Below are 13,443 nucleotides of genomic sequence, written 5' to 3' on the forward strand. Positions count from 1 at the left end.
AGGCCTTGCTCCCTGACCCTGACCCTCGACTGGAGGATGCCAGAGGCCGGCAGGCATCGGCAGATACTGAGGCGTCGCTCGCGGCTGGAGAGCGCCCGCCACGGTCAAGGGCTCACCGCCAACTCCTGGAGGACGAGTACCCACCTCCCAGCGGGGCGCGCAGCCCGGGGCTCGGCCGGGCGCGGAGAGGACCGCCGGACTCACGCGAGAGGGAGCTGTCCACCGAGCCCAGGCTTGAAAGCCCGCGGGGAGGTCACCTGGCTGCGCTTGGGCCTAACTCAAAAGCCTCTGTGCACCTCCACCAGGCGCAGAGAAAGGGGTGTGCGCGCGGCTTAGGTCCCAGCTCCCCCCACTCAGCCTTACTGTCGCTGCTTCGCGCGGGGCCAGTCACGCCATTGGCGCTCCCGGAGCGCAGCGCAACCTCATCCCCGCTGGCCGGAGGGCTGCTGCCCAAGGCCGGGCTAAGAAGCCTTGGAAGGGGAAGGGCAGGTGTCCAATCAGCCGCAAAGAAGCCGCCTGCCTCTCCCCTTCCCTTCTCCCATTGTTTCCTCCTCTGCGCGGTAGAATCACCTGGAGGGCTGTTAATGTGCGCATCGCTGCGCCCCACTCCACAGCTGCCCTTGGCGTGGGTCTGGGTGGGGCCGAGGGAATTTGCTTTTCTAACCGGTTCCCAGGTGAAACTGATGATGCCGGCCCAGGACCCTTCGTGAGAACCGCTGTCCGAGCCAAAGAGGACCCGCCGAGGCCTACTGGCGACCCCTCCCCAGCCCATGGAGAGGAAACCTTAGCCCAACTTAGGAAGGGAGGCCTGCAGCTGGCAGGAAGCGGCAGTTAGAAGCGCTCCTTGTTCGTTGCCTTTCTTCCTTTCCTTTCCCTATGCCTTATACAGCATGGGCCTTTCCTAAGGCCCAGACAGCCCGTCCTTCCAGTCTCCAATGAGAGAGAGCGAGCCCTATCTCCAGAACGGTGAGATCTCCCGCGGAGAGCCACAGCCCGCAGGTGGGGTGGGGAGGGGAGCAGGGAGGCTCCGCGGCAGGGGGCGGGGAGCACACTGGGGAGCACGGCTAGCGACGCTACAGGGCCAAGCACGTGACCAGCAGCGGGTCCCAGGCTCAGTAGGCAGTGAAGAGAAGGGGGGGTTTCAGCGGATATACCCTGGAGACACCTCAGATAACCAGGGATCTCCCGCACACCTCTGGGGCAGGGGCTCATTGCTACGGAGAGGTCAGAATCTTTTATTCCTGGGAGCTGGGGTCAACCTCCCTGTGAATTGGCCAGGACAACCCAGGAGAGGCTTGGGGGCCTGCCAGGGCCCCCTAGGCTCCCTGTCCTCAGCTGAGCAGTTCCAGTCTCCTTGACTGTCCCTGAGATCTCTGTCCTTGGCAGGGGGCCTACTGGAGGTGACAGCCATTGCAGCCAAGTGTGTGGTAAAGATGAGCAAATTGCAGGCACATGCATGCCATGCACAGACGTTCAAGTATTCACTCAACAAACGGTGATTCCGCCAGCCGGGCGGGGTCTGTGCATCCCGCAGTGAATACGAAACAGCCCCTCAAAGGGCTTCCAGCCTCATTGGAGAGTAGGGCTCAAAGCAAACCGGTCTTCAGTGGCCCCAGGCCACCCTCCCCGTGAATAATCACACTGATGTGAGGCTGCAGCTGGGGTTCACAGTGAAGGCTAAATGGAGGCAGGGGAGGGGGATGACCCTGAGGTCATGACCTAGAGCTGGGAGACTGGAACTGGACAGTCTGGGTTCAAGTCTGGACTCTGTGATTTCAGGTGTGTTAATTCATGTCTCAGTGCCTCAGTTTCTTCATCTGCTAAATGAGGCTATAATACTGGTACCATCCTCATTAACTTTTTTTTAACTGATACATAGTAATTGTACATATTTACGGGGTACATATGATATTTTGATACTTGCACACAATGCGTAATGGGCAAATCAGTGTAACTGGGGTATCCATCACCTTCAACATTATTTCTTTTTTTTTTTGGAGACAGAGTTTCACTCTCATCACCAAGGCTGGAGTGCAGTGGTGTGATCTCAGCTCACTGCAACCTCTGCCTCCCGGGTTCAGGCGATTCTCCTGCCTCAGCCTCCCGAGTAGCTGGGTTTACAGGTGCCCACAACCATGCCCAGCTAATTTTCATATTTTTAATAGAGATGGGGTTTCACCATGTTGGCCAGGTTGGTCTTGAACTCCTGACCTCAGTGATCCTCCTGCCTCGGACTCCCAAAGTGCTGGGATTACAGGCGTGAGCCACTGGGCCTGGCTAAATGTTTATCATTTCTTTGTGTTGGAAACATTTCAAGTCTTCTCTTCTAGCTATTTTGAAATATACAGTAAATTATTGTTAACTATAGTCACCGTACTGTACTATCAACTTATTTATTATTATTTCTTATTTCAACTTATTTCTATCAAATAGTATGTTTGTACCCATTGATCTCTCTCCATCCCTCCACCCCTTCCCAGCCTCTAGTATTCCATCATTCTACTCTCTAATTTCAATTTTTTTTTTTTTTTTAGCTCCCACATGAATGAGAGCATGTGAAATTTGTCTTTTTGTGTCTGGCTTGCTTCACGTAACATAATGACCTCCAGTTCCACCTATATTGCTGCAAATAAGAGGGCTTCCATATTTTTTTATGGCTGGATATATTCCATTGTGTAGAGGTACCACATTTTCTTTTTCCATTCATCTGTTGATGGACACTTAGGTTGATCCCGTATCTTGGCTCTTGGAATAGTGCTGCAATAAACAAGGGCGTGCAGATATCCCTCCTTTCCTTTGGATACTGATTTGCATTATGGAAAGCAGTATGGGGACTTCACAAAAAACTAAAAATAGGACTACCATATGATCCAGCAATCCCACTACTGGGTTATTTATCCAAAGGAAAGGAAATCAGATACTGATTTCCTAGGAATCAGTATTTCTAGGGTTATTTATCCCAGTAATGGAACTGTTGAATCATGTGGTAGTTCTATTTTTAGTTTTTTGAGAAATCTCCGTACTGCTTTCCATAATGGCTGTACTAACTTACATTCCCACCAACAGTGTATAAGAGTTCCCTTTTCTGCACATCCTCGCCAGCATTTGTCTTTTTGATGACAGCCATTCTAACTGAGGTGAGATGATATCTCATTGTGGTTTTAATTTGCATTTCCCTAATGATTAGTGATGTCGAGCTTTTCTTTTCTTTTCTTTTTTTTTTTTTTTTTTTTGAGACAGAGTCCTGCTCTGTTGCCTGGCTGGAGTGCAGTGGTATGATCTTGGCTCTCTGCAACCTCTGCCTCCTGGGTTCAAGCAATTCTCCTGCCTCAGCCTCCCGAGTAGCTGGGACTACAGGTGCGTGCCACCATGCCCAGCTAATTTTTGTATTTTTAGTAGAGACAGGGTTTCACCATGTTGGCCAGGATGGCCTCATTCTCTTGACCTTGTGATCCTCCTTCCTTGGCCTCCCAAAGTGTTGGGACTACAGGTGTGAGCCACTGCGCCCAGCTGAGCATTTTTTCATATGCCTATTGGCCATTTGTTTGTTTTCTTTTGAGAAATGTCTATTCATGTCCTTTGCCCACTTAATATTATTATTTGTTTTTTGCGGTTGAGTCATTTGTATTCCTTGTATATTCTGGATATTAGTCCCTTGTTAGATGAATAATTTGCAAATATTTTCTCCTATTCTGCAGGTTGTCTCTTCACTCTGTTGACTGTTTCTTTGCAGTGCAGACGTTTTTGGTTTCATATAGTCTTATTTGTCTATTTTTGTTTTTGTTGCCTGTGCTTTTGCAGTCTTAAGCCATAAAATCTTTGCCTAGACCCATGTCCTGAAGCATTTCCCCTAGGTTTTCTCCTAGTAGTAGTATAGTTTCAGGCCTTATGTTTAAGTCTTTAATCCATTTTGAATTGATTTTTGTATGTGATGACAGATGGAGTCTACTTTTCTTCTTATTATCAATATCCAGTTTTCCCAGCACCATTTATTAAAGAAGATGTCCTTTCCCCAATGTAAGTTCTTGGTGCCTTTGTCAAAAAATCAGTTTGTGATAAGTACAGAGATTGATTTCTGGGTTCTCCATTTTTTTCCGTTGGTCTGTGTCTGTTTTTATACCAATACCATGCTGCTTGGTTACTATAGCTTTGTAGTGTATAATATTTATATTTATATTTGAGACAGGGTCTTGCTCTGTCTCCCAGGAGTGCAGGAGCAATTTCAGCTCACTGCAGCCTCCACCTCCTAGACTCAAGTGATCCTCCCACCTCAGCCTCTGGAGTAGCTGGGACTATAGGTGTGTGCCACAATGCCTGGCTACTATTTTTTTTTTTTTTTTTTTGGTAGAGATGGGGTTTCTCCATGTTGTCCAGGCTGGTCTCAAACTCCTCTGCTTAAGTGATCCACACACGTTGGCCTCCAAAAGTGTTGGGATTACAGGCATGAGCTTGCCCACCCTGTAGTATGTTTCGAAGTCAGGTAGGGTCATGCCTCTACCTCTATTCTTTTTGCTCAGTATTGCTTTGGCTATTTGGAGTCTTTTGTGGTTCTATACAAATTTTAGGATTGTCTTTTCTGTTTTTGTGAAGAATGTCATGGTATTTTCACAGGGATTGCACTGAATCTGTAGATTGCTTTGGGTAGTATAGCCTTTTAAATTTAATTTTATTTCTTATTTTAAAATTTTATTTATTTTCTATTTTTGAGGCAGAGTCTCGCTCTGTTGCCCAGGCCGGAGTGCAGGGGTACGGTCATAGCTCACTGTAACCTTGAACTCCTGGGCTCAAGCAATCCTCCTGCCTCAGCCTCCTGAGTAGCTTGGACTATAAGGTGTGTACCACCACGCCTGTCTAATTTGTAAAATTTTTTTGTTGTGTCTCACTATGTTGCTCAGGCTTGTCTTGAACTCCTAGGCTCAAGTGATCCTCCCTCCTAGGCCTCCCAAAGCACTGGGATTATAGGCATGAATCATTGTGCCTAGCCCTAGTATGGCCATTTTAACCATATTAATTTTTCCAGTTCATGAGCATGGGATGTCTTTCCATTTTGTTGTGTCCTTTCCAATTTCCTTCATCAGTGTTTTGTAGTTTTTGTTATAGAGGTCCTTCACTTCCTTAGTTAACTTTTATTCCTTGGGACTTTATTTTTTGTAGCTCTTGTAAATGGGATCACTTTCTTGATTTCTTTTCTATTTTATTATTGGTGTATAGAAACACTGCTGATTTTCATATGTTGATTTTGGTGTCTTGCAACTTCACTGAATTTGTCTATCAGTTCTAGGAGTTTTTTAGGCTTTTCTATACATAAGATCATGTCTGCAAAGAGAGACAATTTGACTTCTTTTCCAATTTCTTTTTATTGTTTTATTTAACTAATTAATTTTATTTTTTGAGACGGAGTCTCACTCTGTTGCCCAGGCTGGAGTGCAGTGACGCGATCAATGCTCACTGCAAGCTCCACCTCTGGGGTTCACGCCATTCTCCTGCCTCAGCCTCTCGAGTAGCTGGGACTACAGGTGCCCCCCACTGCTCCCAGCCAATTTTTTTGTACTTTTAGCAGAGACGGGGTTTCACCGTGTTAGCCAGGATAGTCTTGATCTCCTGACCTCGTGATCCACCTGCCTTGGCCTCCCAAAGTGCTGGGATTACAGGTGTGAGCCACTGTGCCCCGCCTATTGTTTTATTTTATTTTGAGACAGAGTCTTGCTCTGATGGCCAGGCTGGAGTGCAGGGGTGTGATCTTGGCTCGCTGCAATCTTTGCCTTCTGGGCTCAAGTGAATCTCCCTCCTCAGCCTCCTAAATAGCTGGGAATACAGGTGCCCGCCACCATGCCTGGCTAATATTTGTATTTTTAATAGAGATGGGGTTTCACCATGTTGGCCAGGCCAGTCTTTAACTCCTGACGTTAAGTGATTGGCCACCTTGGGCTCCCAAAGTGCTGGGATTACAAGCGTGAGCTATTGCGTCCGGCCCCTTCTTTTCCAATTTAGAAGCCTTTTATTTCTCTCTTACCTGGTTGTTCTGGTTAGTACTTATAGAACTGTGTCGAATACGACTGGTGAAGGCCGGCATCCTTGTCTTGTTCCAGTTCTTAGAGTAAAGGCTTTCAGCTTTCTCCCATTCAGTATGATGTTAGCTGTGGGTTGTCATATATGGCCTTTATTATGTTAAGGTATATTACTTGTATGCATAACTTGTTGAGAGTTTTTATCATGAAGGGATGTAGACTTTTATCAGATGCTTTTTCTGCATTTATTGAGACGATTATATGGTTTTTGTCTCTCCTGGTATTCTTACCCTGCAATTCCACCTAGGAAACTTCTCATCCATATATAAAGTTCATTGATTTTTTTTTTTAAGAAACCACCTTAATGAGGTATGATTGACATGCAAAAGGCTGTACATATTTAAGGTATACATCTTGTTGAGTTTGGGGATAAATATACACCTATGAAACCTTCAACACCATCATGGCCATGAACATATCCATCACCTCCCGAAGTTTTCTCTTGCCTTCTTTATTATTATTATTATTTTTGTTTGTTTTGTTTTGTTTTGTTTTGAGATGGAGTCTCACTCTGTTACCCAGGCTGGAGTGCAGTGGCGTGATCTCAGCTCACTGCAACCTCTGCTTCCCAGATTCAAGCCATTCTTCTGTCTCAGCCTCCCGAGTAGCTGGGACTACAGGCACCCGCCACCACACCCAGCTAATTTTTATACTTTTAGTAGAGACAGGGTTTCACCATGTTGGTCAGGCTGGTCTTGAATTCCTGACCTCAGGTAATCCACCTGCCTCAGCCTCCCAAAGTGCTGGGATTACAGGTGTGAACCACCACGGCCGGCCTGTGTTTTTTCATTAAGAACACTTAATGTAAGATCTATTATTTTAGCAGATAGTAAGTATACTACTGTACTTACTGTATTTAGTATTGTTAGTTCTAGACACTGTGTTGCATAGTGGACTCCAGATTTATCTTGAGTAACTGAAACTTTGTACCCTTTGACCATCACCTCCCTGTTTCCCTCTCCTCCCAGGGCATGGCAACCATTCCTATACTCCTTGCTTTTGTTATTTTGACTATTTTAGATCCCACATGAGTGAGATCATGCATATTTGTCTTTCTGTGTCTGGTTTATTTCATTAAACATAATGCCCTCCAGGTCCAGCCATGTTGTCCTAGATGACAGAATTGCCTTCTTTTTCAAGGCTAAATAATATACCATTGTATGTATGTACTATTTTCTATATCCTGCATCCATCAGTGGGCATTTAAGCTGTTTTCATATTTTGGCTATTGTGAATGATGCTGTCATGAACACAAAAGTGCAGATATCCCTTTGAGATTCTGATTTCAGTTCCTTTGAATATATGGTCAGGAGTGGGATTCCTAGAACATAGGTAGTTCGATTTTTTTTTTTTTTTTGAGACAGAGTCTTGCTCTGTTGCCCAGGCTGGAGTGCAGTGGCCAGATCTCAGCTCACTGCAAGCTCCGCCTCCTGGGTTTATGCCATTCTCCTGCCTCAGCCTCTCGAGTAGCTGGGACTACAGGCGCCTGCCACCTCGCCCGGCTAGTTTTTTGTATTTTTTTTAGTAGAGACGGGGTTTCACCGTGTTAGCCAGGATGGTCTTGATCTCCTGACCTCGTGGTCCGCCTGTCTTGGCCTCCCAAAGTGCTGGGATTACAGGCTTGAGCCACCACGCCCGACGGTAGTTCGATTTTTAATTTTCTTGCTGACAGGTTTCACTCTGTCACTCAGGCTGGAGTGCAATGTGATCATAGCTCACTGCTGCCTTGAACTGCTAGGCTGAAGCGATCCTCCCACCTCAGCCTCCCATGTAGCTGGGACTACAGGTGTGCACCACCATGTCTGGTTAATTTTTTTTTTTTTTTGGAGAGACAGGGTCTTGCTATGTTGTTCAGGCTGCTCTTGAATTCCTAGCCTCAAGCAATCCTCCCATCTTGGCCTCCCAAAGCACTAGGATTACAGGCATGAGCCACCATGCCTGGCCTCTATTTCTAACTTTTTGAGGAACCTCCATACTCTTTTCCTTAGCAGCTTTTACATTCCCACCAAGCATGTACAAATGTTCCTGTTTCTCCACATCCTCAACAATTGTTTTCTTTTGTTTTTTTGAGACAGGGTCTCCCTCTGGAGTCCAGGTTGGAGTGTAGTGGCATGATCATGACTCTCTGCCACCTTGACCTCCTGGGCTCAAGCGATTCTCCTGCCTCAACTTTCTGAGTAGCTGAGACTATAAGTGTGCACCACTAGGCCAACACATTTCTTGATTTTTTTTTCTTTCTTTTTTTGTAGAGTTGGGGTCTCACTATGTTGCCCAGGTTGGTCTTGAACTCCTGAGCTCAAGTGATCCTCTTGTCTCGGCCTCTCAACATGCTGGGATTATAGGCGTGAGCCACCTTTTTTTTTTTTTTTTTTTTTTTTTTGGAGACGGAGTCATGCTGTCGCCCAGGCTGGAGTGCAGTGGCGCGATCTCGGCTCACTGCAAGCTTTGCCTCCCGGGTTCACACCATTCTCCTGCCTCAGCCTCCTGAGTAGGGGGGACTACAGGCGCCCGCCACCACGACTGGCTAATTTTTTTGTATTTTTTAGTAGAGACGGGGTTTCACCATGTTAGCCAGGATGGTCTCGATCTCCTGACCTCGTGATCTGCCTGTCTCAGCCTCCCAAAGTGCTGGGACTGCAGGCATGTGCCACCACACAGGCCTGGGTGGTCTTTTCTAAAATGGTGCCAGAGGAACTGGATCTATCTCTTTGGCATGAGCCAGGCTTCTGCTGTGCAGGAATTAGCTTTTTCTTTTTAAATTAACTTTATTGAAAAATAATTTATATACAAAAACCTGCACTTGAACGGGCACAATGGCTCATGCCTGTATTCCCAGAAATTTGGGAGGCTAAGACAGGACGATGGCTTGAGGTCAGGAGTTCAAGACCAGCCTGGGCGACAGACTGAGACTCCGTTTCAAAAAAAAAAAAAAAAAAAAAACACTAGCCAGGTGGTATGACACGCTCCTATAGTCCTAGCTACTTGGGAGCTGAGGTGGGAGGATCACTTGAGCTTGGGAGTTTGAGGCTGCAGTGAGCTGTGGTCACACCACTGTGCTCCAGCTACAGAGTGAGACTCTGTCTAAAAAACCCCACAAAACTGCATTCATTTTAACTGCATAGTTTGAGTTGTGACAAATGTATACACCCATGTAGCATCACCACAGTCAAGATATAATTTCCATTGTCCCTTCCTAATTTGTTTCCCTTTGCAGTCAATGCCCCCACCCCACCCCCTGCCATGCCTAATTGGCATTAGGCAAATGCTGATCTGCTTTCTGACATTACAGATTAGTATTGCCTGTTCTAGAACTTGATATAAGTAGAATCCTACAGGGTCTTTTTGTCGACCTTTTTTTGCTAAGCAAAATGTATTTGAGATTTATTTATCTATACTAGTGCTTGTATCAGTAGTTTGTTTCTGGTTTTGGTTGAGGAGTATCCCACAATTGGTCTATCCAGTCATCTGCCTGTTAGAGTTATGTGTCAACATGACTAGGCTATCAACCCAGTTATTCAAGCAAATATTAATCTATGTGTTGCTATCAAGGTAATCTGTAGATGTAATTAATATCTACAATCCATTGACTTTGAGTTAAGGGAATTACCCTTGATGATGAGAGTATGCCTGACCCAATCAGTTGAAAAACCTCAGGAACAGAAGCAAGGTTTTCCTGAAGTCCTTCCTGGGGGCTGCAGCTTCAGCTCCTTGCTCCTCTCAGCTTCCAAGCTGCTCTTCCCGATGGCCTGCCCTACAGATTTCAGACTCTCCTGGTCGGTCCTCATAATCACATGGGCCAATTCCTTGCAGTAAGTCCCTGTCAGATAGAACTGTTGGTGAACATTTGGGAACTTTCCAGTTTTAAACAATTGTGAATAAAATGGCTATGAATATTTGAGAGCAAGCCTTTGGATATATGTTTTAACTTTTCTTGGGTAAATAAGAGCGGAATTGCTGGATATATGGTAAGCATATGTTAAGCTTTATATGAAACTACAAAACTACTTTGACATGCTGTACCCTTTTATTTATTATTTTTATATTTGAGACAGGTTCTTACTCTGTTGCCCAGGCTGGAATGCAGTGGCATGATCATGGTTCACTGTAGCCTTGACCCCCCTGGGCTCAGGTGATCCTTTCACCTCAGCCTCCCATGTAGCTGGGACGACAGGCATGTGTCACCACGTCTGGCTGTGCTGTACCATTTTACATTTCTACATATAATGTATACGAATTCTTGCGATTCTCCTGCCTCAGCCTCCCGAGTAGCTGGGACTACAGGTGTGTGCCATCACCCCCAGCTAATTTTTGTACTTTTTTTTTTTTCCAAGATAGAGTCTTGCTCTATCGCCCAGGATGGAGTGCAGTGGCACAATCTCACCTCACTGCAACTTCTGCCTTCCAGGTTCAAGCAATTCTCCGCCTTAGCCTCCTGAGTAGCTGGCATTACAGGCACCCACACCATGTCCGGCTAATTTTTATATTTTTAGTAGAGACTGGGTTTCACCATCTTGTCCAGGCTGGTCTTGAACTACTGACCTTGTGATCCACCTGCCTTGGCCTCCCAAAATGCTGGGATTTCAGGTGTAAGCCACTGTGCCTGGCCTAATTTTTGTATTTTTAGTAGACATGCGGTTTCACCATGTTGGCCAGGATGCTCTCGATCTCTTGACCTTGTGATCCAGCCACCTCGGCCTCCCAAAGTGCTGAGATTACAGGTGTGAGCCACTGTGCCCGGCCAGTGTATAAGAATTCTAATTATTCTATATCTTTGCCAACAGTTGGCATTCGGTGTTAATTGTAGCCATTCTAGTGGATGTCTAGTGGCATTTCATTGTGGTTTTTATTTGCATTTTCTTGATGACAAGTGATTTTGAGCTTCTTTTCAAGGTGATTATTGGTCATTTGTAGATCTTATTTTACAAAATGCATGTTCAACTATTTTGTCCATTTTAAAGTTGTGTTATTCTTAGTGAGTTTTGTGTGTGTATGTTTCTTTTTTCTTCTATTTTTTTTTTAGACAAGGTCTTGCTCTGTTGCCCAGGCTGCAGTGCTGTGGTAACATCATGGCTCACTGCAGGCTCTGCCTCCCTGGCTCAAGTGATCCTCCCACTTCAGCCTCCCAAACAGTTGGAATTACAGGAATGCACCACCATGCTTGGTTAATTAAATTTTTTGTTGTTGTTGTAGAAATGAGGTCTCACTATATTGCCCAGGCTGGTCTTGAACTCCTGAGCTCAAGGAATCCTCCTACCTTGGCCTCCCAAAGTGCTAGATTACAGGTGTGAGCCACTGCGCCTGGCCCTTCTTTTTTTTTAATTTACTGGATACCTGTTTTGTGTCAAATATATATGTTCAAAGATTTTTTTCACTCTAATCTGTGGCTTGCTGTTTCATTTTAAAAATAGGGTCTTTTGGGCCAGGTGTGGTTGCTCACGCCTGTAATCCTAGCACTTTGGGAGGCCGAGGTGGGCGGATCACGAGGTCAGGAGATCAAGACCACGGTGAAACCCTCTACTAAAAATACAAAAACTTAGCGGGTGCAGTGGCCGGCGCCTGTAGTCCCAGCTACTTGGGTGGCTGAAGCAGGAGAATGGTGTGAACCTGGGAAGGCGGAGCTTGCAGTGAGCCGAGATCACACCACGGCACTCCAGCCTGGGTGACAAAGTGAGACTCTGTCTCAAAAAAAAAAAACGTGTCTTTTGAAGGGCAGAAAATTTGAAATTTGAAGTTCTTTTTTTTTTTTTTTTTTTTATGGCTCATGCTTTTGGTGTCTTAAGACATCTTGGCTTAACCCAAGGTAATGAAAGTTGTTTGTTTTTGTTTTAAGTTCTCTTCTAGAAATATTTTATCTTTTACATCTGTCGTACATTTTGAGTTTTTGTGTATGGTGTTAGATAAGGATCAGAGTTTATTTTTCCCCTCAACTGCATATCCAGTTCCTCCAGTACTATTTTTGGAAGAGATAATGTTTTCCTAGTGAATTACTTCGGCATCTTTGTTGAAAATCAATTCACCACATATGTTGTTCTGTTTTTGGACTTTATTCTGCTTCACTGATCTGCATGTCTATCCTATCCTAGTGTCAATGCCACACTGTCTTGATTACTGTATCTTTATAGTAAACCTTGAAATTAGGTAGCATGAGTTAGGATTCTTTTTCTATTTCAGAATTGTTTTGGTTATTCCAGATTCTTTGCATTTTTATACAAATGTAAGATTCAACTTGTTGCTACAAAAAAAACCTCTTGGGATTTTTATTGGGACTTGACATCACAAATTTTATTCATCCAATTCACAAACATGTTACACCAATTAAAATCTTTAATTTTCCTCAGCAATGGTTTATAGAATTTAGTGTACAGATACGGCACATATATTGCTAAATTTATTATGTATTTCATGTTTTTGGATGCCACAGAAAATGGTATATATTTTGCTAATTAATTAAAAAAAATATTCTCAGCTAAGATTCAGGTACGTATTTTAAAATTTCACCTTGTAATTGTTTCTCGTTGGTAGATAAAATTTTTTGTATGTTGACATTCTATTCTGTGTTGCTAAATTCCCTTGTTACAATAGCTTTTTTTACACCTCAAATCATGACACCTGTGAATAAACAGTTTTACTTTTTCCTTTCTCATCTGTGTGCCTGTCATTTCTTTTTTGTGCCTTTTTGCTCTGGTTAGAACCTCTGGCACAATGCTGAATAGAAGTGTTGAAAATAGGCAACCTTGCCTTATTCATGATCTTAGGGGAATCAGTCAGTTTTTCACTTTTAAGTATGTTGTTAATGGTTGGTTTTTCATAGATGTCTTTTATTGGATTGTTTTCTTTCTATTCCTAGTTTGCTGAGTTTTTATTTTCTAATCATGGATGGATATTAAGTTTTGTCACATCTTTATCTATTGAGATGAGCCATTACTTATCCTTTATTTTATGTGGTTAATTACATTTATTAAAAAAATTCAAACCAACCTTGCATTCCTAGGATCAATCCCATTGGTCATTTTATATGCTTCCCCTTCCCCCTAGTGTTTTTTGGTTTTGAGATAGGGTCTTGCTCTGTCACCCAGGCTGGAGTGCAGTGTTGGGATCATAGCTCACTGCAGCCTTTGCCTCCTGGGCTTAAGTGACCCTCCCACCTCAGCCTCCAGAGTAGCTGGACCACAGGCAAGTGCCAATATGCTCATGAGTCTTGTTCATTTTTTGTAGGGATGGGGTCTTACTATGTTGTCTAGGCTGGTCTCCACCTCCTGAACTCAACTCATCCTTCCACCTCAGCCTCCCAAAGTGCTGGGGTTACAGGTGTGAGCCACTGTGCCCAGCCACTTTTTAAATGTACTGTTGGATTTGACTTGCTTCTCTTTTGTTA

General features: G+C 44.5%; 1 protein-coding gene across 2 annotated transcripts in view; it reads right to left on the reverse strand.

The window, feature by feature from the left end:
- The window catches only part of NPM2 (nucleophosmin/nucleoplasmin 2), a 17,586-nt gene extending 16,538 nt beyond the window's left edge, over nt 1-1,048 (reverse strand). For both annotated transcript variants that reach the window (XM_050801488.1, XM_050801489.1), the window contains exon 1: nt 571-1,048. In XM_050801488.1, the coding sequence (XP_050657445.1) occupies nt 571-594 (24 nt within the window). In that variant the 5' untranslated portion in view covers nt 595-1,048. The remainder of the gene's footprint in view (nt 1-570) is intronic.
- Between the last annotated feature and the right edge of the window lie 12,395 nt (nt 1,049-13,443).

The sequence above is a fragment of the Macaca thibetana genome, chromosome 8 (genome assembly GCF_024542745.1).
Source record: "Macaca thibetana thibetana isolate TM-01 chromosome 8, ASM2454274v1, whole genome shotgun sequence".
Classification (NCBI taxonomy): Eukaryota; Metazoa; Chordata; class Mammalia; order Primates; family Cercopithecidae; genus Macaca; species Macaca thibetana.